Here is a 24,817-nt window from a genome sequence, read left to right on the forward strand (position 1 = left end):
CTGCCTCCATAGTGCTGGAATTCTCAGTGTGAGTCACCACACATAGTTTGGACTTGGATGTTCCAGAAGGAATTTCTTCTACCCTGGCACCATCTTGTAGCCATAATATGGGAATTGATAAGGCAAAAATATCACAAAGTTAATGCCAGCCACTTGATAGGACAAAAATTATACCAGAGTGAGGTCAAGGAGGGTCATAGGTGTTAAATTGGCTGTTCCAGTGAGTGAAAGTAGTTATAATATGTTTCGTGACTTTTTCCACAGTTTTCATTTCTTTCTGACTGGGTGGATGCCCAGTAAATATAGCTAAGAGATGCTACAATGCAAGTAAGAACTACTGAACAATGAAAAATATTAGAATCAATGGTCCCACAAATAGCACTTCTGTTTTTAGAAAAATGAGATCTACCATCTAGACATAGTAGCACACCTGTAATCCAAGTACCTAGAATTTACTCAGTGACAAATTATTATGAATCACCACAAGTCTGAGGTCAGCCTTAGATACATAGAAAACTCCAGGTCAACTACAGCTAAATAAGAAGAATGTCTCAAAATAACAACAACAGTAATAGTAATAGTAGTAGTAGTAGAAGAAGAAGAAGAAGAAGAAGAAGAGGAAGAGGAAGAGGAAGAGGAAGAGGAAGAGGAGAAGGAGGAGGAGGAGGAAGAAGAAGAAGAAGAGGAAGAAGGAAATAAGAAGAATTATAGGACTAGTGAGGTAGCTCAATGGGTAAAGGGGTAAAGGCACTTGCTGCTAAACCTAAATTCTGAGTTTGCTCTCCAGGACCCACATGGTGGAGGAAAAGAACTAGCATTTGTAAGTTGTCCTCTGACCTGTACATGCTTACCATGGTGTGTACACACACACACACACACACACACACACACACACACACACACACACACACGTATGTATGTATATATAAAGAATTCTTGAGAACAAAATCATTGTCGCTATTTGTAAAAGGCAAAAAGAAACATCATTTTATTTTTAAACTGAACCCAAAACATAAATCTTCACTGTAATATGTACATACCTATCTGTACATGTAGTCTTGTGTAATGTTTATTATGATAATTGGGAAACACAGAAGGAGTTTTAGCCATGGATAAGGGGCAGCCATACGAAAAGAAATAAAGAGAAGAAAGAAAGATACTCTGAAGGCAGCTTTAATTTCCAGACCACTTTAAGTGGTATGGGTTTCCAAAATTCTTGAAGTTTGAGTTTCCTCAGTCACATAATTCTACTAAAAATTTAGCTTGGGAGGTAACAATTAGGAAAGATTCGGTGTGCAATGCTTAAAGTGATGTTTAGTGATCTAATAGTAGTCATGGGGGGTCGGTACAAAAGTAATAATGAAAGTCAAAGAAAGAGAGAGGAGAGGCTCTGCGAGATGTAAATGAGTAAAAATGATGAGAAAGGGCCAAAGATGTAGTTTATGGTAAAACTATTACCTACCATGCACAGGACTCTGGGTTCCATCCCCTGGGCCACATAACACCAAAAGAAAATTTAAAGGACAAAATGAAAAGGAAGTGGTAAGTACATACAGAGAGTCTTGTGGTGAACATTTTTACAACCATGTTTTTCATTGAGGGAGATTTACAGCCGTTCAACAATGACCTTTGAGAGTCCAAAGAACAGTTGGGCAATTTAGTGCAATCTTTTCACATTGGAAAACTGCTGTCTGGCTTTTTATTTTCAAATCATAAAGTTTACCCAGAAAATAAATCCTTTTTCCCCCATAAGCTGTTGAAATTCTACAGGTGCAAGAAGAAAAGGAAAGTGACCACTCTAAAAATGGTGACAGAAGTCTTGGTGCTGTCCAGTTGTTAGTGACACATGATGGGATGTTCAGTTAAAAGTGGGAGGCAAAATGACGTAGTGAGTAGAGGCATTATTATTGCGAGGAAGAATAGAAGTTTAGCCTCTCAGTGGTCTTGCTCAATGCTATGGCAAGAGTGAAGGTACAGATGTGTACTCTCTCCACATTCGTCACTCTAACAGAGTGGCACAGACAAGCCACCGAAAGAACAAAATGTTGAAGCTCTAGGCCTAAGGTGTGGGACTTAGTGTGACAGTCAGTTAGCACACACTTTGATCCTGCATCAAGATTGCCTAGGGATTAAGGCCTTGGGACATAAAAGAAGTTGTCATCTTGACATAATCTAGAATAACCTGTTAGGAGAGTATCTTAGTCAATGTTCCACTGCTGTGAAGAGATAGTATGACCACGGTAACTCTTATTTAAAAAGCATTTAATTGGAGCAGGCTTACAATTCAGAAGTTTAGTCCACTGCCATCATGGTGGGAAGCACGATGTCATTCAGGCAGGCATAGTACTGGAGAAATAGCTTGAATGTTCTACATCTGGATCCACAGTCAACAAAAAGAGGGAGATACTGACTTGAGTATTTGAAACCTCAAAGCTTTCCCCCAGTGACATACTTTCTCCAACAAGCAATACTTTCTCCAAGACTGTCAAGTAGTGAAACTCCCCAATGACTAAGCACTGGAATCTATGAGTCTATGGGGGCTGTTCCTTTTCAAACCACCACAACGAGATGTGATGAGGAGCTGTCTAGCTGGCCTATGGGCATGTCTTGAAAGGATTTTCTTGACTGTGTTAATTGGTATGGGAAAATTGAGTCCACTGTGGGTGGTACCATTCCCAGGATTTATGTACTGTCTAAGAGTGGAAGAAGTGCCAGGAAATGGTGGCACACACCTTTAATCCCAGCACTTGGGAAGCAGAAGCAGGTGGATCTCTGTGAGTTTGAGACCAGCCTGGTCTACAGAGAGAGTTCCACAACAGGCTGTAAAACTACACAGAGAAACCCTGTCTCAAAAAAAGAGTGGAAGAAGTATGCTTAGCACTAGCAATGGCAATGCATTCATTGCTCTTTGATCTTGGCTGTGAATAGATTGTCATTAGATCCTGTCACCTTGATTTGCCCGTCTGTGGTGGAGTGTAAACTAGAACTAAAATAAACCTTTGTTGCCCTAAGTTACTTCTTGTCAGGTGAACTAGGATACTTAGGAGCTGTAATGGCTAGTACCCCCACCCCTGCTTTGGAAATTCCCAGAAGGTCTCCTGGGATAGAGGAAAGATAAAGAACAAAATTCTGATATCAGTTACCTTGCTCCTTGCTGTGAACAAATCCCTGGCACAAAGTTACTTAAGCAAAAGTTGACTTTGGCTAGCAGTTTGAGGCTACTGCCCAACATGGCAGGGAATGCTACTGTCCAGCCTAGCAGGGAAGGCATGGGGGCAGGAACCCGAGGCAGCTGGGAACATCACATCCGCAGTAGGGAGGTCAAGAGTACTGACTGCTAGGATAGCATTCAGCAATTGATCAATACTGTTCAGCTTGGTACCCAAGTCTCTGGGACACTGTCATCCACATTCAGGTTGTGTCTCCCCTGCTCTGTTCACACCATTCTGCAAACACCTTCAGTAAGTGTGTCTCCTAGAGGCTGGAAAATCAGAAAGTCAACAATGGAGATTAGTCATTACACTTCATGCTTTGTTCAGTGAAGGCTAAGCCACAATTCCCATCCCAGAGTCTTCTACGTCTCCTGGACTATTCCAAGAAGGTAAACAGTACACACTGTAGAACAAAGCCCAAATTGAGCACAGATTTTTTTTCTTATCTCAAGTTGAGATAGACTTTAGTCAATACTTTCTAATAAGAACCTATAAGCTAACAGTTTTATTCTATCTTGAAATTTTACCTTTAAACGTTTTCAAAATTCCTGACCCCACATACATATGCAATTGTTAGCAATAGGAAACTCTGAATAAGTGTAATTTGTGCTAAGCATTCTGACCTATTTAGTTTACTTATTATTCAAACTCAAGAGTTAGAAAACCATGACAAATGTGCTGACTCTGTTCTTAATGAATAAAGTTTTATCGAAATGAAGTCATATACATTATGCCACTTTCCTGAGGTTCTGACAAGAAATAATTGTAAATGCAATGACTTGGAGAAAGAATCAGAAATTGATTCTTTCATTGTTTGAAGGCCAGAGGTCTAAAATAAAGCTGTAGACTAAAATCAAGGTGTAAAAATATCTTGCCTTCCTCCAATAGATCTAAGTGAAGATATTTCCTATCATTGATAGCTGCCAGCATTACTTATGGTTAGAACGGTGATTCTAGCCTTTGCCTGTGTCTTCACACAGCCTTCAGTTGTTCCCTGTGTGGCTCAGATTCTTTTCTTTCTCTTCTGCCTTAACGCCACTTGCCACAGGATTAAGAAAGTGCTTAAATTATTCAGGATAATCTCATATCAAGATCCTTAATTAAATATACAAAAATATTTTCCAAATATGGTCACACATTCACTAAAGAAGCATTCTTCAAGTGGCCATGTCTTTCGGAGACTGCTGACTGCCATTTAACCCATACCTCCATGTGTTTACGTATCTATCACCTCTGACTACTATTGCATTAAAATTAGTCTAAGAAGCATCAAATATTTACTATCTGACCCTCTTTCTAGAACGGCTTTGTCAAATTCTTGTCTAAATCTTTGGCCATGTTACAGTGGAAGCTCTACTAATTATTCTGTCTCTTGGCAACAATCAGTCCTGTACACATGTGTGTGCGCACACATACACACATGCATACATACAAACACACTGAGAGTATCATAATCTAGTTATTGTTTTTGATGAAACAGGGTTGACAGTTTGACTGCAAAGTTAAATGCAAATATGGCCGGTGTATGATTGCGCAACATTATATAATTTGTGAAGAACAAAAACTACTCTAGTAAAACTGACTTTCTTTTCCAAATGTCACATAAACCTGATGTCAGTATGCCCCAAATATGGGACTGAGGAAAAGATAGGAGGGCTCTGAATTTTCCTCAGAATGTTGCTTCTGGAATCAACACAACAATAGCCACAGAATGACCTACTTTTCTCTCTTGTTAAATATCAGAGCAAATCTACACACGTAAATTCCACATTCCAACATCTTTGAAGAGCAAATGAAACAATAATATTTAAATTTGTGCTTTGCAGTTTTAATTGGTGAGAAGTATCAAACAAATCTTCGCAAGCTCTCATGATGCAAAAAACGTTGAAATGAGCCCAAATATTAAATATGATCAGAAGTAGCCAAAAGGAGGTCCTGTGAGGGATCTATCTTATGCATTATATACACACATACACATACATATAAATATGAATACTGGCATTTATACATGAATATATTATACCCACTAAGGTACAAGTAGGCTGAAAATAGATTTACTACATTTAGTTTCCTCATAAATGTGATAGAACTATGAAGATCCATGCCTTTCTCAAAACCCAAGGAAGAGGAAATCCATTATCATCATTCACCAAGTAGAGAATGTTATATATCACATCACAAAATAAATAAAATAATTTCTGGGAAAACTGTCCATTGGAATATTACCTTTAAAGACTGTAAAAGTCGTTTTACATATTTCTGTTCATAGAGATCATTGAGGCCTAATAATAGTAACAAGGGTAGAATTAAAACATCATCCTCTCCTCCAAGATGCTAGTTATTAATTAGCAACTCTATTTTATGCAGTGTCAATTTGGTTAAGGGCAAATCTCCTAACCAAGGAATCTAACACCTGGAGCTTACATCAAATAGTGCCCTATTTGGAATGCTGGATGATGTGCTAACACCATGATAGTATAAGCCATTAAATTATAAAACACAGACAGGACTGAGAAGATGACTGAGTAGATGAGATGCCTATTGTGCAAACATGAAAGCCTGTGTTTGGGTCTGTAGTAACAGCATGAAAATCCATGTCTGGTGGTGTGCAACTATACCCCAACAATGGAAAGGCAGAGAGAAGTGGACCCCAGAGAATTACTGGTGAGTCAGCCTAACTGAATCACCAAGCCCTGGGTTCAGTGAGAGACCCTGACTGGAAAATACAAGATAAAAAATGGTAGAGTTAGATAGTAGTCATTTGTTTGGTTTCCATGTGCACACTCATGGCTGAGCATACCCACATATACACATATGTATATACTGCATGAGAGAGAGAGAGAGAGAGAGAGAGAGAGAGAGAGAGAGAGAGAGAGAGGAGGGAGAGAACCTCTACCATCCCCAAAACCATACAGCATAATAACCTATCTACCTGATTCTTTCTCTTTAGGAACAGAAAATAAAGGCAAACACAATATCCTTGGCCCTGATTGGAACTGTATGCCCCAGATGACCACCTTCATTGGCGAAGGGGAGCAAGAAGCCCAAATCACATATATAGATTCCAAGCAGAAGACAGTTGAGATGACAGACAGCACCTTATGTCCCAAAGAGCACCGACATTTATATATTGACAACTCATACAGTTCTGATGAACTTAGCCAACCACTGACTCAGCCAGGAGATGCCCCCTGTGAGGCTGACTACAGAAGCCTAGCTCAGCGGTCCCTGTTGACCCTCTCAGGACCAGACACTCTTAAGAAAGCACAGGAATCCCCAAGAGGAGCTAAAGTGTCCTTTATTTTTGGAGATCTTGCCCTGGATGATGGCATGAGTCCCCCAACTCTAGGCTATGAAAGACTGTTAGATGAGAATCCAGAAATGCTGGAGAAGCAGAGGAATCTCTACATCAGCAGTGCCAATGACATGAAAAACCTGGACCTCACTCCAGACACAGACAGCATCCAGTTTGTGGCAAATTCTGTATATGCGAACATCGGTGATGTGAAGAACTTTGAAGCCCCTGAAGGAATAGAGGAGCCCCTCTTACATGACATCTGTTATGCAGAAAACACTGATGATGCAGAAGATGAAGATGAGGTGAGCTGCGAGGAGGACCTTGTGGTGGGTGAGATGAATCAACCAGCCATCCTTGACCTGTCAGGCTCAAGCGATGATATCATTGACCTCACGACCCTGCCTCCTCCAGAAGGCGATGACAATGAGGATGACTTCCTCTTGCGCTCTCTGAACATGGCCATCGCTGCTCCCCCGCCTGGCTTTAGAGACAGTTCTGATGAGGAGGACACTCAGAGCCAGGCAACATCCTTCCAGGAGGACAAGGAGCAAAGCAGCAGCCTCCAGAATGAGGAGATTCCTGTGTCCCTCATTGATGCTGTGCCCACCAGCGCGGAGGGCAAGTGTGAGAAGGGACTGGACCCTACTGTCGTTTCCACACTAGAAGCCCTAGAAGCGCTTTCAGAAGAACAACAGAAGAGTGACAATTCAGGTTCTTTCACCATTGTTACATTTATTCACTGATAACCATTGTCATCATCCTTTTGAGCCATTTGTCCCTGGAGTCCTGTTATGTGATGTTTTCCGTTTCATCCATGTCCCATTTCATAAATATGCTGATCCATAAATATATCATCATGGGGGTTTTGTGTTAGGTGATGTCCTTTGTTGCTAATTTAAAAATAAATTATGGCACCCCTCCCCCTCTCTGGAACAACTGTGTAATAAAATCAGAGTCCTTACTGAAAAGGGAAAAAAATCTTGTTTTTTTTTATTTTGTTATTTTTGTCATTGTGGTTGTTTGCTTTCATTTTTGTAATAATAATGAGTCACATTTTCTTGCATGTCTCTAAGTGTCTCTGCTCCAGCCATTAACTGCTTCTTGTTTTTTATGGCATACAGGTGTAGCCATCTTGCGGGCTTATAGCCCTGAGTCTTCATCAGACTCGGGCAATGAGACTAACTCTTCTGAAATGACAGAGGGTTCTGAGCTAGCTGCAGCCCAGAAGCAGTCGGAAAGTCTCTCCCGCATGTTCTTGGCCACTCACGAAGGCTATCACCCTCTGGCAGAAGAGCAGACAGAGTTCCCCACCTCCAAGGCCCCCTCAGGGGGCTTGCCTCCAAAGTCCTCACATGGCCTGGCTGCTCGCCCAGCGACCGACCTCCCACCCAAAGTTGTGCCTTCCAAGCAGATCCTTCACTCAGACCACATGGAAATGGAGCCAGAAACCATGGAGACCAAGTCGGTCACGGACTATTTTAGCAAACTGCATATGGGGTCAGTGGCATATTCCTGTACCAGCAAAAGGAAAAGCAAACTTGCTGAGGGAGAGGGGAAAGCCTCCCTGAGTGGGAATGCGCCAGGAAAAAAACAGCAAGGAACCAAAATGGCGGAGATGGAGGAAGACACCAAAGGCAAAGTTGGCACTGTGTCTTCAAGAGACAGTCCACACCTCAGCACTTTTAACCTGGAGAGAACTGCCTTTCGCAAGGACAGCCAAAGATGGTATGTGGCCTCTGATGGTGGGGTGGGAGAGAAAAGCGGCGTGGAAGCACCAGCCATGAAAACTTTTCCCAGAGGTCCAGGTCTGGGAAACAGGGAAGCCGAAGGGAAGGAGGATGGTACTCTGGAAGGAGAGGCTAATGACAGTTCAGGACTTGACCAAGGGGACCGCTTCCTAACAGACATGGCCTGTGTGGCCTCAGCCAAAGACTTAGAAACCCCTGAAGATGCTGATTCGCCCACTTGTGACCATGCCACTAAGCTTCCTGAGACTGAAGATAGCGTGGCCCGCCTTTGTGACTACCATTTGGCCAAGCGGATGTCATCCCTGCAGAGCGAGGGCCATTTTTCTCTACAGAGTTCTCAAGGCTCTTCAGTGGACACAGGCTGTGGCCCGGGCAGCTGTAGTAGTACCTGCGCCACGCCTGTGGAATCGCCCCTCTGCCCCTCCATGGCGAAGCACCTGATTCCGGATGCTTCCGGGAAAGGAGGGAGTTATATTTCACCGGAGGAGAGAGTCACTGGCCATCCCAACCACGGAGCCACCTTCAAGGAATTACACCCACAGACAGAAGGAATGTGTCCGCGCATGTCAGTGCCTGCTCTGCACACAGCCATTAATGCCGACCCCCTGTTTGGCACTTTGAGAGATGGATGCCATCGATTGCCCAAGATTAAGGAAACCACAGGTACAGCAATGATGGATTTAGTGTTTTATTTTGTGTGCCAGGGGAACCTTATTTACAACAAACCTAAAAATATAGAGTAAAAGGTAGAAAAGAGGCCACAGAGCTGCTAAAAAGCAATCATTGACTCATTGGCGATAAATAGTGGCTTCTCAATCTGAAACAATGTGGGAAATAGGGTTTTCTCATTATAATCTTGCTTTGCTCTTACTTTAGGATTTGATGGAGTCATAAATTTTGTTCTGAGTTCTGAGTGCACAGGTCCCTATATGACTCCCGGCTACAAGATAGTATTGCTTAAGGTCACATGGAACTTTCATTTCCTTCTTGCTGAGATAACCCCTTTCTAGTCTTGTTGCTGTGTTGTTTAGGGAAGGATATAGAGCAGACACGGAGGGAGGCTGGAGGTTTGTCAAGATTCTATGTGTCTCAGCAGAGTCATAGATTCTTCCCTCACCCTTAGGGAACACTTTCCCTAAAGTAATAGTCTCATGGCTTTCATGGGCATCAGTGTTGGGAAGAACACCAAGGGTTATGATGAGCCCCTGAAATCAAATCTATATCAAGTAGAATTACTAACACAGGTACCTTCTGTATCCACCCTAACCCACCACCCAGCAGGCTTACCCTCTTTCTGGCCTATTTGCTTGGCCATCAGGTGACCCAAGTAGATGCTCTTAATGTTTCCTGTTCTGACATTAGTGGGTTTTTTTTCATAGTGGCCAGTAAAGGTTACTGAGATCTCATACAGGTCGATTTCTAGTTCTACCTTTTAAAAATATCCTTAAGAGTCTTCAGAAGATTTTCTAGTTCACCCCCAAACTCACCGTTAGCTTTGGCTGCCTTAAGAAAGTTGTCTATAAACGTTACCCAAGTCATTGTCTACCTGCACATTCACCTATAAATAATACAAACAGTGCCGTTTAACCTACATGACTTGCAAAGAGCCTTTTCCTCCATGACCTCTTGCTCTTCTTCACATGACAGTTTCTTTTTCCTATAGAAGTTGAGTAACTTGTCTAGTGTCTTGACCTTAAGCCCTGTGCCAAGCAAATGTCACAGCTCATATTGTCCTTTTAAAACAGGTAGCTGAATTAATTAGCAAGAATTCAATTGAGACACTGAAAAATGGTAACCCGTGCCACAATTAACCCAACTCCCTTAAGATGGAACTTAAATTTCTCAATCGCAATTTTGTTGGAATAATATATGCAGTGTGCTGTTTATTTACTAACCATATGTCTAACCTTTTGTAGGAACATACAATGAGCAAGAAAATTCATGAAATGCAATTGTCTCTATACAAATGTTTCAGATTTCTAGACAAGTTCGTCTGGGTCAGTAGGTCCAGGAGTAATAGACTCCAGGAGTTCTTGCCCTATACCGACATCAGAAGCTGTTATGTGATGTCAGGGAGGACTCATTGGGAAGCAGGGTAGCCCTGACACATGGCAGTTCTTTGAAAATGGACCCTTGAAAAATAACTGGTATCACATAAAGCAGTAGTGAAAATGTTCACCCAGGAGATGCTTAACGACGCTCTCTGTTTTTCTACTACCCCTAGTGTAGCTTTGACAGAGCCTGGGAAGGAGAGACAAGGAGGCATGCCTTCAGCTTGGTCTCAACATCCTGAAGCTGATCCCATCCTGCTACCATCAAATATTCACTTGGAATCCAAGGTGCCAAGCCCAAATCAAGACCCTAATGATTTCTCCCAAGCAAACCAGGCATTTGGAGAGGCTGTGAGCTGGTGGCCAGCGGATCTGAGACGGGGGAGCCTCAGGACACCCCCCAGCCAGAGGGCACTCAGACAAAGCAGCAGTGTCCTCTCAGGACCCGTAGGTTTGGAGACCTTCCAAGAGAGAACCAAGGGTGCAGTCAGCTTGAAGTATCCAGGTATCACAGAAGCACATGAGGCCAGTTCGGAAAGACGAGCGGAACTCCCCCTGGGGAAGAAGCTCACCAAAAGTTTTTCCCAAAGCTCAATGCACTTTATCTCTGAGGGAAAGTTTCACAAAAGGTCCCCAGTGTCTCATAAAGACTCAAAGCTGTATAGGACCCTACCCTTGAGGAAGCTGGAGGGCAGCAACTGGAGATGTCGAGGACCCTTCAGCTACTGTTTTCTGAACCAAGGGCAGGATGAAGATGGGGATGAAGGTGAAGAAGAGGGAGAGACCACCCTTCAGGTCTCTTGCCTCTATCGACCACAGATAACTCAAGCCATGCAGAAACCAAGCAAGTCATCTCTGAGTGTTGGACTGCAGAAACAAGGAGAACTGTCGAGGGGGCCAGTGCTGAAAGTCTGGACAGAAGACCCCAGTGGCCCAGATGACTTGGACTTCAGCAGTCTGGCTTTTGATGCCCGAATTGCAAGAATAAATGCCCTAAAGGCTAGCACATATGAAATGCCCGATGGGTTCCTTGAAGCCCAGAATGATGCCAATGAGCTGCTCTGCCTTGTCAGGGCAACCAAGGCGAAGAGGGAGGAATCACGCCCTGAAGCATATGACCTTACACTTTCTCAGTATAAGCAACTGTTATCCATTGAGTCCAGACAGTTGGGAAGTGCCTGTAGAAAAATGGCAATGGCCGAGAAAAGCCCAGAAGAGATGCTCCTAGCTATGAGTTCCAGTTTTCAAGTGCTCTGTTGCCTAACAGAAGCATGTATGCGGTTAGTGAAAGTCGTGAACTCTGAAACACAGCGGCAGGAAATTGTAGCGAAGATTGATGAAGTGGTCATAAACTATATTTGTCTCCTGAAAGCTGCTGAGGCAGCCACTGGCAAGACCACTGGGGATCCTAGTATTGGACTATCGATGCGACATTCAACCACCATGGCCGCTCTTGTAAGCACACTAACACGTTCTCTCAAGATGCTTTTAAATAAATAAATATGAAAGTCACATCATAATCTATCTTTGCAAAGCCATACATGAACGTTTCTTTACTTTCTGTGTACAATGAACAGATGTCTCCTTTCTTCTCTCTGTATATTTTGTTCTTTTATATAAAATAGGAGATAGAAGTTACATTGATGAAATGTTGAAATGTCCTAATCAGATGTATTCTGTTTATATTATACATATATTACATGTAAAAGGAATATATGAGAAAATGATGGCATTTGGCTATTTTTCATATAGTCAAAACTCCAGGCATATGATGTGAAATTTTAAATTCTACCATATTAGAGGAAAATAATGAGTCCTATTCCCTCTCCTTCCAAGTGGATACCTAGAGACCCTATCATTCATATTTAGAAGTAAAAATCAAAAGAAAAAATAGAAAAGAAATCAAAATGTATATAAAACAGTTCTTGTGTTTTAAAAGTTATGATTTTAAGCATTGGAGCTAGCAAAAGGATATTTAAAATTCAAGAAGTTATTATGAATTATTAGGAAACATCTATAATAAATTAACTTTTGCTCATAGTGTTTTGTTATTGGATGCTTTCTTCCAAGAATTCCCACATATTTAATTTTGGTTTATGCTACAGATGGGCAGGGAGTAGGGCAGATTCAATTGTGTCAACATAAACGCTCTTTACAGTATTTCTAGACTTTAAAACTTCCCCAACTAGAAGAACAGAGGAAATGATGGGCAGGATCCTAGGCAATCGCTAAAGGTATGGGTTATCTAATTGCATAAAATAAATGGAATTAGTAAGGCCAAAATTAAATTGTTTAGTGCAAAAGAGAGATCTGCTTTGACTCAACGTCAAAATACATAAACCAAAGGCATTCTTTTCTTCCGATTCAACCATGAAGCTTCTGACTTCCTTTAGAGAGCACCTAGTAAAATATTCATAGAATTACACAAAACAGAAGACATAATCATCACAAAACGTACAGACCCGGTATTGTAAATCATACCACACACCAGCACCTGCGAAGCACATGTCAGCCTTCAGCTCCCAGCCCTCAGCTCTAAGAGCTTTCTGTGGCGCCTCCCTTATTGGAGCTATGGCTAGCGACAAATCATGGAAGGACAGCCTACTACTGAGACAAAAGTTCAAATCTAGGACGTTCCAATAAATCAAGGAGAAATGACTACTCTGATCATTGACACCATGGTTCAAAACGTAGTATTTATTTAATGACTACTTCATTTGGCTGATAGAAATATGCAATCTGAACAGAAACATGGCAAATTTGATCATTTCAAGTGAAACTAAGGGAATGCAAAGGTGTGTTCTCAACTATGATCTCTCTAAAACTATATTTGGGTCAAAACAAAAGAAGGCAAACTCTTTGATCATAAGTTCAATTGATATGTACATATGTAGTTCCTGGATCACTCCGTAGTCAAGCTCTCCCCATTCTATTTATGTAAATGGCTTCTTAGAATAAGAGTAGTATAGCAAGAACCAATATTTCCCATTTTTCTAGCCTGCCGTGCAGGAGACCTAGCAAGGTCTACAGAGACTCAGCAAAAGCCACACCACAGATTTGTAGATTGTAATCAATGAAAGGCATTCAGACATGTGTTATTATAAATAATGTTTGATTATAAAACATTATTTCATTACAATTCTAAATATTTGGTGTTTTGCTATTGAGAGACATTAGTGGTGTTTACTGTGGAAAAATCGTAGTAAATATTCCGTGTACTATAATACAAACAATAATAGGACGTGTGCTCTGTGTCAGACAATGTGCTAAACATTATCACATGTATTATCTCATTTAATCATCTATACGATCTCTTGGTTTGGACACTATATTAGTTCCTTCTGGTGGCATTATGGTTTTGAAGTTATGAAATGTGGGGCTTGGGATCTGAAACATGTTGATTTAAATTTTGGTCCAGCCATTCCCTAGCCCTTTCATCTTCAGAAAGCTATCTTTTTTGCAGTCTCGATTTCCTTATTGTGAAATGGACTTCAGTAATGAGATCTATTTCCATAGGGTTTTCACAAGTTTTAAGTAAAATTGTGTATTGTAAAGTTCTTACCACAATATCTGATGGAGAATAAGTATTCAATGTTAGATATTATAATTATCATGATTGTTGTGTTACATATATTGCCCAAGATACTATGTGGAAGATATTTGTTTTCTATGCATATTGTATCCTGACTGTGTGCAGAACACATTATGTGTAGTGCATATACTGAAAAGAAGCTTACAAGGAAATGATGGTCCTTTTTCAAATTGCAAATCTAGCTAGAACAACTTCCTAGTCCATTGTGGTTCTTTGAGAAGCCTCAGGGAAATAGCTCTGGGTCTTTCTAGCCAATCTCATATTTCCTGTGGCTACTCAAGTAAGTTTCTGTTCTCCTAAACAGTCTTTACTATTCAAAAATCTCAAAAGGCCCCCTTCCCTTCACTAAGCATGGGGCTTCTCACTGAAGCCCAGGTCCATTAGCGTATAGGAAGAACATACTAGAATGATACTTGTGTTTATTTTTATCTAGTTTTTTTATGTTTGTGTATGTTTTATAATGGCTAATAGTACAGTGGTACATGTATATAATTTTAAATAAATAAATAAATAAATAAACAATCAAACAAATAAGCCTGGTGCATATATGCAAAATACTGTCACAGGTAGAGTTGGAGTCATTAAAGTTTGAAGAGCATGGAACTGGAGAGCAAAGCTACCTGGCACTGGAGTTTGTTAGCTTTCAGTGTCCAGCCTGTTTTCCCAAGTGTATCTCCCACCACTTTTATTAGGCAGTCATTATAAAAGGTACAAATGTGTGCAAAGTTGCACACAATTATACAAGGAACCAATTGGGGACTCATTGTCCATCACCTCTTGACCAGTTTCACTTTCTCTATTTCTACTCACCTCCTTCCAGCCTGTATAATTTAGAGGCAAATTCCAGACATCATAATTTTTAATCCATGAATACCTCGGGAAGAATCTTCTGGGAATAAGAAGTTGTAAACATAACCAGACCACTTCACATATCAGAAATGAACAGTTTCTCCACATCATTAAACAAGTGTTAGAGAAGTGAATGGTAATGAAAACAAAAATCCTCGACAAACCCGGCCTCCAAAGACATTACTCACAATTGCTGTCTCTTTCCCCCATCAGCAGTTTCTATATACATTTCAGTGTCCTCAATTCTTCTGAGTCTAACTTTGAACTCAGAAGTGGTCTGAGCACTTGGACCCCATTTCCTTCATACTTATGCAAGTGGATTTATCAGAAGGCACATAGTTGGCATGACAGGGAGAGGTGTCACATGAACAACAATTGCAGCATTAGTTAGATCCACTATTTGATACAGTTTCTTTGGGTGTCAAAGTTAACACAAATGCCACCAACTTTCTGTTCAACAGGAATGAATCTAATCACACAGGCAAATATTTTCCAGAAAAGAGAGGCTGAAAATAAGTTTTGAAACCACCAGGTACAATATCAATACAAGAGTTTGATTTCTTTTGCTAAGAACTCCATCTTTCATGGTAAAGATGCTCCACCCACTTACATTCTGGTTCCATAGACTTCCAATGCAAGTTGTCATATACCTTAACGTTATCTCGGAGCCACTCAGAATGTTGCTTTAATCTCTTTTTCCTGAATTTTGCTTGGAAATGGGGCAATTTGTTCTTCATCACTCCCTGGGCTCCTGATAACTGTTTTTGAAATTGGAAATCTAAGGAGATCAAATCAGCTATGTTCAGCCAATTTCTTATCTAAACACTTAGAAAGTTACATGTACGCCCTTGGGTTCCATCCCCAGAAGTGAGGGTAAAGGGGAGGGGAGAGAAAGGAAAGGGAAAAGAAAGAAAGGGGGAAAATGAAGAGACAAGAGATAGACAAAGAAGATTATGGTTGTGGGTGATAAAAGCACATAAATATTACATTTTTCTCTAGCCTGATTTTGTCTTTCCTTTGAACATGATCAATTTTTGATGTGTATGTGTGTCTGTTTGTCTATGAGACAAGCTTTCAATGTGTCTTTATGGATTTCAATATTCATTTTTCTCTCTGATTGTACATAAAGTATGAAAAAGAAATTTAGATGCAATGTGTTTAATCCTCCCTCAAAAGCAGATTATAGTAATAGCTACACAGCATTAAAATATCAAGGAACAAGAATTCAATTTTTTAAACTGAGTTTGTATTTATAGCAACTTGATCATCATCACCGAACTGGGTATTCTTAGTTATTCCAGTTATCCATTGGCTACCTATCTCAAATTGAAAATACTTTAAAATTGATTTTTTGAGAATTTCACACAATATATAACTGAAATACCCACTCCAATTTCTCCTCTCCAATTCCCCCCAGGTCTCCCCAGCACATGCACCCCCCCATCTTCTTATTCTTCCTCAGATAAAGGCAGAGCCACCTAAGTCTCTCCATCACTCATGCTGGAAGAAGAAATTTAGTTGGCTCACTCTTGTGCAGGTGACCACAGCTGTTGCAAGGGAAAGAGTGGCTTGGCCAGGCGATGATTAGAGACCAGCATGTGTAACATGAGGGCTGGCTTGTTGGGGTTTCTGTCCTGCCTGGTACCCCACAGCCAGCAAGTCCCAAAGAAAAATCACACAGAGATCTCCATAAGTTATAAAACTGATTGGCCCATTGGCTCAGGCTTCTTACTAACTCTTATAACTTATATCAATCCATTATTCTTATCTATGTTAGCCATATGGCTTGGTATGTTTCTTAGAGGGGCAGCTCACATCCTGCTTCCTCTGGTGATCTGCAAAGGACTGGGAGGGATCAGCTTCCTCCTTCCCAGAATTCTCCTGTTCCCATTGCATCACCTCTACTTCCTGTCTGGTTTTCCTGCCTATACTTCCTGCCTGGCCAATCAGCATTTATTTAAAACATGATTGACAGAATACAGACAATTCTACCACACCACTTTCGCTCTATTAAAAAAAAGCAAAGGAAACTATCCATAGTCCATTTGATTTGAGGGGGGGTGTAGTATTCCAGGCTACTTCCAGCTGGTTGGGGGCACTGATAATTTTATGGGGACCTAAAAAAAATTTAGAGTTATGATCAAGTCCTGACTGAAGTATCCTGTGAGTCTTGATCATCTCAGGCAGCAGTCTTGAACCTGTTCTGGATGAATAACTCAGACATCTGGGCCATCTATTCCTGCAGAGATTTCTCAGGTGATCTTCCTTAATCAAAGCTGATTTTTCTTAACTCTGAATAAATCCAGAGCCTCTCACTTTCTGTGGAAACAAAAGAAAAATCTCTTCTCCAAAGTAACATACCTTTTGACTTCAATTTTGAAGTCAAGGTAGTTTCAAAATACCTATCTTAGATTAATTCTGCAGCATTTATAAGCAAATATCTTTTAGCAGCCATTGCTCCATCCTCAGCATTCAAACAATTTAAAAACAGCATAATAACATACAGTATCAAGATTCTCTGTTTATTTTCCATCTTTATGTGGCTTTATTTTAACTTCTATTTCTTTTATTTTTACTTTTAACTTTTGGCTTTTTGAGACAGGTTCTCTGTGTATCTTTGTCCTGGAACTCCCTCTGTTTACCAGGCTATCCTTGAACTCACAGAGATCTGTCTGTCTCTGCCTCCCAAGCAAATCCTACCATTGTGTGCCACCACAGCCGGCTACTCTCTTTCTTTCTTTCTTTCTTTCTTTCTTTCTTTCTTTCTTTCTGTTTTACTTTGAGAACTTTAATTTTTAGTCTGTATATATTTTTAGCACACTGTAAACCATTTAGAGGTTTTCTTACTCTTTGAATCTCTCTTTACTGTATATCTCTATTTTCTGACCATGTAGGTCTTTAATTTTCTAAGGAATATGGAGAAGATTAAAGCTGTGGCTTTGACTACTAGATCCAGCCCATTCCTCGACTTTTGAAATTCCACCCTTATGGTGGAGGTACCTATTGTAGCCACGTTTTTTGCCACAACTCTATGGCGTTTTAAGGTCCTTGCCAGCAAGCAAGCTGCAACAGTATGTCCATAAACAACACTCAAAGCTTCTATGGCATTTCAAGGTCCTTGCCAGGAAGCAAGTTGCAACAGTGTGTCCATAAACAAGACTCAAAAGCTCCATAGTCAGGACCGCCTGCCTGCTTGAAAGAGTCAGAGTTTTCCCTGGCAGGACGGCCCAGAAAGCCGGCATTTTAAAACAGTGCAGCTTTTTTCCTGCTATGGCTGAAATCCAAAATGCTTTACTCTCGTCTTTCCCAAGCTATCTCAGGCTTTCTGTGGACGCAATTACCCACGGGGGCGCCATTCTGTAACATAAAGGCCAGTTTGTTGGGCCTTCTGTCTCACCCAGTACCCCACAGCTGGCAAGCCCCAAAGAAACTCACACAGAGATCTTCATAAGTTATAAAATTGATTGGCCCATTAGCTCAGATTTCTTGCTAACTCTTATAACTTATATCAACCCATTATTCTGATCTATGTTAGCCACATGACTCGGTACCTTTCTCAGAGGGGCAGCTCACATCCTGCTTCCTCTGGTGGTCTGCGAAGGACTGGGAGCAGATCAGCTTCCTCCTTCCCAGAATTCTCCTGTTCTCATTGCATCCCCTCTACTTCATGTCTGTTTTTTCTGCCTATACTTCCTGCCTGGCCAATCACTGTTTATTTAAAATATGATTGACAGAATAGAGACAACTCTCCCACACCAGCATGTGCTATGACTCCTACCCAGGCTCAGGCTCTCACATTTTTCACGCACCCCCCCACCAGGATGTTCTCTGAGCCTTGGAAGGAAGGTTGAGAAAGATCACTTTGTAATTTCAACGCCCCCCATAGGAAATCCACGGGAAAAATTCTATCTACAAAATGTTGTTGCTGCACAAAATAGTGAAAGAAAATAAAACCTACCCTGCTGGGAAATAGATAGATAATTATCTCATGTGGCTTATAAAATTAACCTGCAACCTTCAGCTGATATGCTTCTGGTCTTTCCCACCATTTTTATAATTACACCAATTTCTTCTCACATAATCATTTTAGAGCCTTCAATTTTTTTTAAATTTTCATTCTTCTTGTTTATTCTCATTTCCACCCCACAGCTTGAAACAAACTTCTGTGCCATATGTGACATATTATTCACAATATATTGGTAAAATTCACTATAGTCATAGATTATGTGGTATTTGTACTTTATTTTCTTACTGTTTGAGAGTTTAATATATGAATATGTGTTTTGATCAAATTCAGCCCATTTCCTCCCCTCCAACCTTTCTCACACCTTCCTATCACTTTCCTTTCCCATACCTCATTTATTCTGTTTTGAAACCAACAGAGTCTGCTTAGTGCTGCCCTTGTATGAGTGAATGTAGGACTATCTACCAGTGCAAGACAGCCTTAGCCCATTCTCTCCCAAAGCCCTTCTCTTATCTCCCTATCACTTTCTTTTCCCATACTTCATGTGCTCTGTTTTTAATCCCACAGAGTCTACTTAGTACTGTCTTTATGTGAATGAGTGTGGGACTATCTACTAGTGCATGGATGCCTTTCAGGGAGTTCATCCCTGAAGAAAACTGACCCCTCCCTCACCAGCTATCAACTGCCAATAGCTGCTCAACTAGAAGTAGGAGTTTGTGAGCCCCCTCCAAATTCATGGGGAGATTTTGCCTGCATGGTTCTTTCTTCTGTACATCTTGTGTACATAGTCATAGCCATTGTAATTTCGTCTATGCAGCAGCCTTCTCATAGCCAATAAAACAGTTTCACAGCAAACACCCACTGATTCTAACTCCTACAATATTTCTTACCCCTCTTTCACTATGATCCTTGAGTCTTGGGGAGGTGATGTGATATAGCTGTTCAATTTAGAACTGAGCACTTCATAGTATCTTATTTTCTGAATACTAGTCAGTTGTGATCCCTGTATTAATAGCCATTTACTACAGAAAAAAGCAGCTCCTCTGATGAGCTCATCAATAACAGAAGAACTAATATATACATATAGAAATAAGAAAGAGGAGGTCAGTTTAATACTATGTCCTCTTAGCAGAATTAAGGCATTAAGGTCTCCTTATAGTTTATGACTATATCAATCCATGAGTTTTGGGACCAAATAATAGTACCTGGCATAATTCTGTGGAGTGGGCCTAAAATCAAATCAGAAAATGGTTGGTTACTTCCTTAACATTTTTGCAAGTGGGACTACCCTGCCAGGCCGGTAGATATTGCAGGTCACAAGGTTCACAAGAGGGTAAGACTGATGATAACTCCCCTATAGTGGGTGTAAGTATGAAGAGAGATAATAAACACTATATAGACCTTCAAAAAAGTCAAATGGAAAACTGCTGCTACAGAAGCTTCTAGCCAGGAATCTTAACTTCCTTGGAAACCTCCAACTAAATGCTATTTCTACTGTTTCCATCTTCACTAGTGTCAGTTGTTTATCTATCCTGCCTTCCCATCAATAATCCACGACTATTTTCTGTCTCCTACTTAAAAAAAAGCAGGCTGATTCTACTCACTTATTTAAGTTACTCTCCTGCCAGGTATGGGCACAACGTGGAATCATTAGTGAGACTATGCCTTAGAAAATAAAGAATTGGGGTAGGAGATATGGTCAACGTGCTCAGATATAGTTTAGAAAAATTGTTTTTGTCAAGTCCATCCACAATGGATACTGAATATACACAAATTTTAAAAAACTCTCAAGAACTCAAGAAATAAGCAAAGAACATCAGAAACTAAAGAACTTAAGCAGGTCTTTCCCATAAAACCTTATCAAAAGTACTTTGAAAAGTTCTATGCTTTGACAAATTGGCATGCACTTTTCTACGTTTTGATGAGCTGCTAACCGTTTTTGCATTTGTGCTTTGAGTCTTATGAAATACCTCAAAGAGTTCTTTTAATGTGACTTTTTTTGTCACTTCCTCTGAGACAGCTTCATCCTTTTCTCTCAAGTACTCTCCTTCACGGCATGTCTCTGACTGCACATCGATAGTTCCAAATGAAGACACTGTCATTCCCACTGTCAGCTACTGCTTCAATTACTCCACCTTCAGCACAGCCACTTTTGGTTTTTTTTGTGGCACTTTCAGCTTTGCTAGCTGGTTTTTTATCCCAGTGTCCCATTTTTCTAAACTGTTCTTGGGTCTGTCTCATCTCTCGGGGAACCGAGGGAGGCAGCGCAGCTACAGGCTCTGCTCTGGGCAGGAACTGACCAGTGGGTACTCAATGAGCAGTTGCTGTCAGTCTTTGAAAGACGTGATGTGATTGGCTGCTACCCATCACACACATATTCTATTTACATATTGAATTTTGGATCGAAGAGTTTGCCCCAAAGTTGGTCCTCTAAACAATGACAGATAACATACTGTAGGAAGAGAATTCAAACCACGTTGCTAGATACTAGTGATCCGATAAAACATAGCAACTGAAAATTATGCTTATCAAGCTATGAATATCGAGGACTGTCATACTCTGACATGTAAAGTCATGTCATTCTAAGCCAGCCTTCAAAACTAGTATCCTTCACTATCCAAAAGAATTTTTCTGCAGTAATGGACATTTTTCTAACTGTGATGCTAAAAGTGGTAGCAATTAATTCCATGTGACTGCTGGGTTCTTTGAACATGGCTGACCAAGGAACTGATTTTATAACTTTATACAATTTAAATTAATTTAAACATAAACTTGTGTTCTTACTTAACATTTTAGCTACCCATTTCACATAGGAAATGCTGAAAACATTCAATGGTATATTTAATAAAGATTGCATCAGATAAAGGCTTTTCTTTCTTTCTTTGGATCCAACATGAGTTCATTTTACCCAAATTCCATTCCTTAGCTCTGTGTATATCCTAGGTTAAGAAATATCTGGGCTCCTCAATCATACCACAGGGACAAGTGTACAACTATGTTCATAGCAGCATTATTTGTCATAGCCAGAACCTGGAAACAAGCTAAATGCCCCTCAACTGAAGATCAAAGAAGATGTGGTACATTTATACAATGTAGAACTACACAGTGGGAAAAAAATAATGACATCCTGAAATTTGTGAGCAAATGGATGGATCTAGAAAACATCATATTGAGTGAGGTAACACAGAAGGACAAATATAATATGCACACACTCATAAGAGGCTTCTAGACATAAAGCAAAGCAAAACCAAACTACAGTTCTCAATCCCAGGGAACCTAGACAACAAAGAGGACACTAAGAGAGACACATGTGATCTAATCTTCATGGGAAGTAGGAAAAGACAAGATCTTCTGAGTAAATTGGGAGTGTGGAAATCATGGGAGAGGGTCAAAGGGGAGGGGAGGGAAGGGGAAGAGAGGCAAGCAGAAAAAAAGTATATAGCTCAATAAAAACAATTTTAAAAAAGAAATATCTGGGCAAACTCTCAGAAATAAAACATGTGCAGGCACACATACACATACATGTACACACACATACAGACACACTCAAATGTACTTCACAGTGCCTTATCCAGTCGTGTATGACTTGCACAATTAACTATTCTTCCCCAAGATCTAAACATTTAAGATAGAATTTTGTGTACACTTGAGTTTCAAAATCATTTTGCCTGAAACACGTCCTTCCTAACATAGTCTGAACCTATATCACTCCAGAGCTCGGAGTCTGGACTTTACTCTGCTTAAGCTTGGATCCAACTTACATCTTAGGTTCAAAACTACTCCAAAGTTTATGGAATATACGGAATATAGCCCAACATGTTTTTCAGGATATGAGGCAGGGCAGATGGATATGTACTCATAATTTTGTGGATGCCAATTGAAATATGGTCTTCAGTGGTGCATTATTTCCTCAGTGTCTTCTTTCTCCCCTTTGTTTCTCCTGTCACTTATACAAAACATTAACATAGGGGTTAGACGTATAGTACTTGCCAAGGTAGTATGTGTGAGTCTCTCAGTTAGATTCCTAGTTCCATTCCACAAAACAAAAGCAAAGTAGTGACTTACAATGAAATACATTTACTGTGTTGAAGTCTCTATGGATCAGTAATTTGGACATAGCTAGTCTCACAAAGGTTTAATCAAGGTTATACCTGGGCTGAAATTTCATCCAAAGATGTAGTGGAGGATGAGTCAGCTTTTGAGCTTACACAAGGTGTTGGAAAAATATATATTCCCTGCAATCATTTTCCTGAAGTCCTAACATTTTGCTGACTAGAAAAACTGAGTCTTCTAGGAGGTCATAGAGGCTGTTTGCCATTCTGTAGAATATATATATATATTCTAGAATTTTTTAGGAATATACATATATATACATATATATATATGTATATATATATATATATATCCCTAAAGAATTCTGACTTAAAGGGGGATCCAGTCCCCATTTAAGGGTTTTTGTCTGATTATATCAGGCTAGTGTTAATCTTCCTTTTCGTTTCCCAAAAACTGGAGCTGGAAAGATGGCTCAGCATTTAAGAGCATGTATTGCTTAGGGTTTTCTAGAGTAACAGAACTTATAGAAAGAATATATATGTATATATATATATACATATATATTCTTTGAGTTCCTTTTATAGGCTGGCTGTGAATAGAATGGCTTATATATGGCTGACTATGAACAGAACGTCCAAGAATCCAGAAGTTGTTCGGTCCACAAGGCTGGACGTCTCAGCTCCCTTCACCGTACACTGCAATTCTGGAGACATAAGCTCTAATGGCAGTGAAGGTAAGGACTTGCTAGCAAAGTGAGAGCAAGCAGGCAGAAAACAAAAGCTTCCTTCTTCTATATCTTTTTACCGGCTTCCAACAGAATGTGAGACCTAGATTAAAGGTGTATATCTTCCAAACTCAGAGAGACAGATTAGAGGTAAATCTTCAGATTATGCAACAACAACAACAACAAACCCATTGCAAGTCTGCCCTCCATTTGGGGGTTTTAGTTGCAAATGTAGTCAAGTAGTTGATAACCAAGAAGAACCACCACAGAGTATCTGTTGCTTTCACGGAGGATATAAGTTCAGTTCCCAGAACCAACATCAGAGAGCTCAAAAATGCTTATATTACAGCTCCAGAGGATCCAATGTTGTTTTCTGGTCCCTTTGGACAACCACGCTCACTTTTAAATTCTCTCTCTCTCTCTCTCTCTCTCTCTCTCTCACACACACACACACACACACACACACACACACACACACACACAAACAGATTTTCTAAAAAAACAAACTAACCTATTTGGAAATTTAATTCATCTCTAAACTTTTACCTTTACTGCGCGCTGTTTGAAGCACATCACACATCACAAATCCTGCTCAGATTTCAGGGGAGAGGACCAGACAGGGCAGGAACACTGGGGACAGGAACCATCAAGACCACCTTGGCATCTGTTTGCCTCAGCTACTGACTCAACTCCATCGTTTCCTGGTCAGAAGGAATAATGGAGACGTTTCTTCTGCTGCAGAAATACAGCCCCTGTGAGAGTCCTTAAAGACGACAGGGGATGCCTGTGTTCTTCTTTGTCCTGGTGCAGGCCTATTCTCTAGATATATCTCTATGTTAACATGCCAAGTTGCCCCGGGGATGGAAAGTCCAATAATTATGATGTATTGACCTGTGCGGGTCAAGACTTTATTAGTGCTAACTTTATAGGTAAGCTTCTGGTGGCAACATGACTTTTCTCACTGCACTCATTAGAGAGTCAAGTTATAACGTCAGGATCCGCTTAGATGAAATAATTCAACCTGACAGATGAATTATTGAAGATGCAGAACTTTAGTGTAACTATGCCTTTCTCAAGGACGTATAGGGCAGGAGGATGAAGTCAGCTCAGGTCACTTGCTCCTACCCCAGATTGCATTGGGAACCTCCAGACAAAGTATCTTAAGAGGCTGTTGTGCCCTTCATGTGCCTTCTAGCAAAGATGAATATGAAGTGTGACTCATTTCTTTATAAACTCCATGCCCATTTATTATTTTTCTTTATTTTTCAAAATCTTATCAAGTTACACTCACCCTGTAGCCCAAGAGGGCCTAGAATTCACTAGGTA

The 24,817-nt window shown here is 40.4% G+C and overlaps 1 protein-coding gene across 6 annotated transcripts in view; it reads left to right on the top strand.

Moving 5' to 3' along the window:
- Frmpd4 (FERM and PDZ domain containing 4) overlaps positions 1-14,435 on the top strand; it is a 930,349-nt gene extending 915,914 nt beyond the window's left edge. For all 6 annotated transcript variants that reach the window (XM_085684903.2, XM_087902491.1, XM_085684900.2 and 3 more), the window contains 3 exons: positions 6,163-7,221; positions 7,632-8,921; positions 10,488-14,435. In XM_085684903.2, coding sequence (XP_085541029.1) covers positions 6,163-7,221; positions 7,632-8,921; positions 10,488-11,809 — 3,671 coding nt within the window. In that variant the 3' untranslated portion in view covers positions 11,810-14,435. The remainder of the gene's footprint in view (positions 1-6,162; positions 7,222-7,631; positions 8,922-10,487) is intronic.
- Positions 14,436-24,817: the final 10,382 nt, after the last annotated feature.

Source organism: Myodes glareolus, chromosome X (genome assembly GCF_982192425.1).
Source record: "Myodes glareolus chromosome X, mMyoGla1.1, whole genome shotgun sequence".
Taxonomy (NCBI): domain Eukaryota; kingdom Metazoa; phylum Chordata; class Mammalia; order Rodentia; family Cricetidae; genus Myodes; species Myodes glareolus.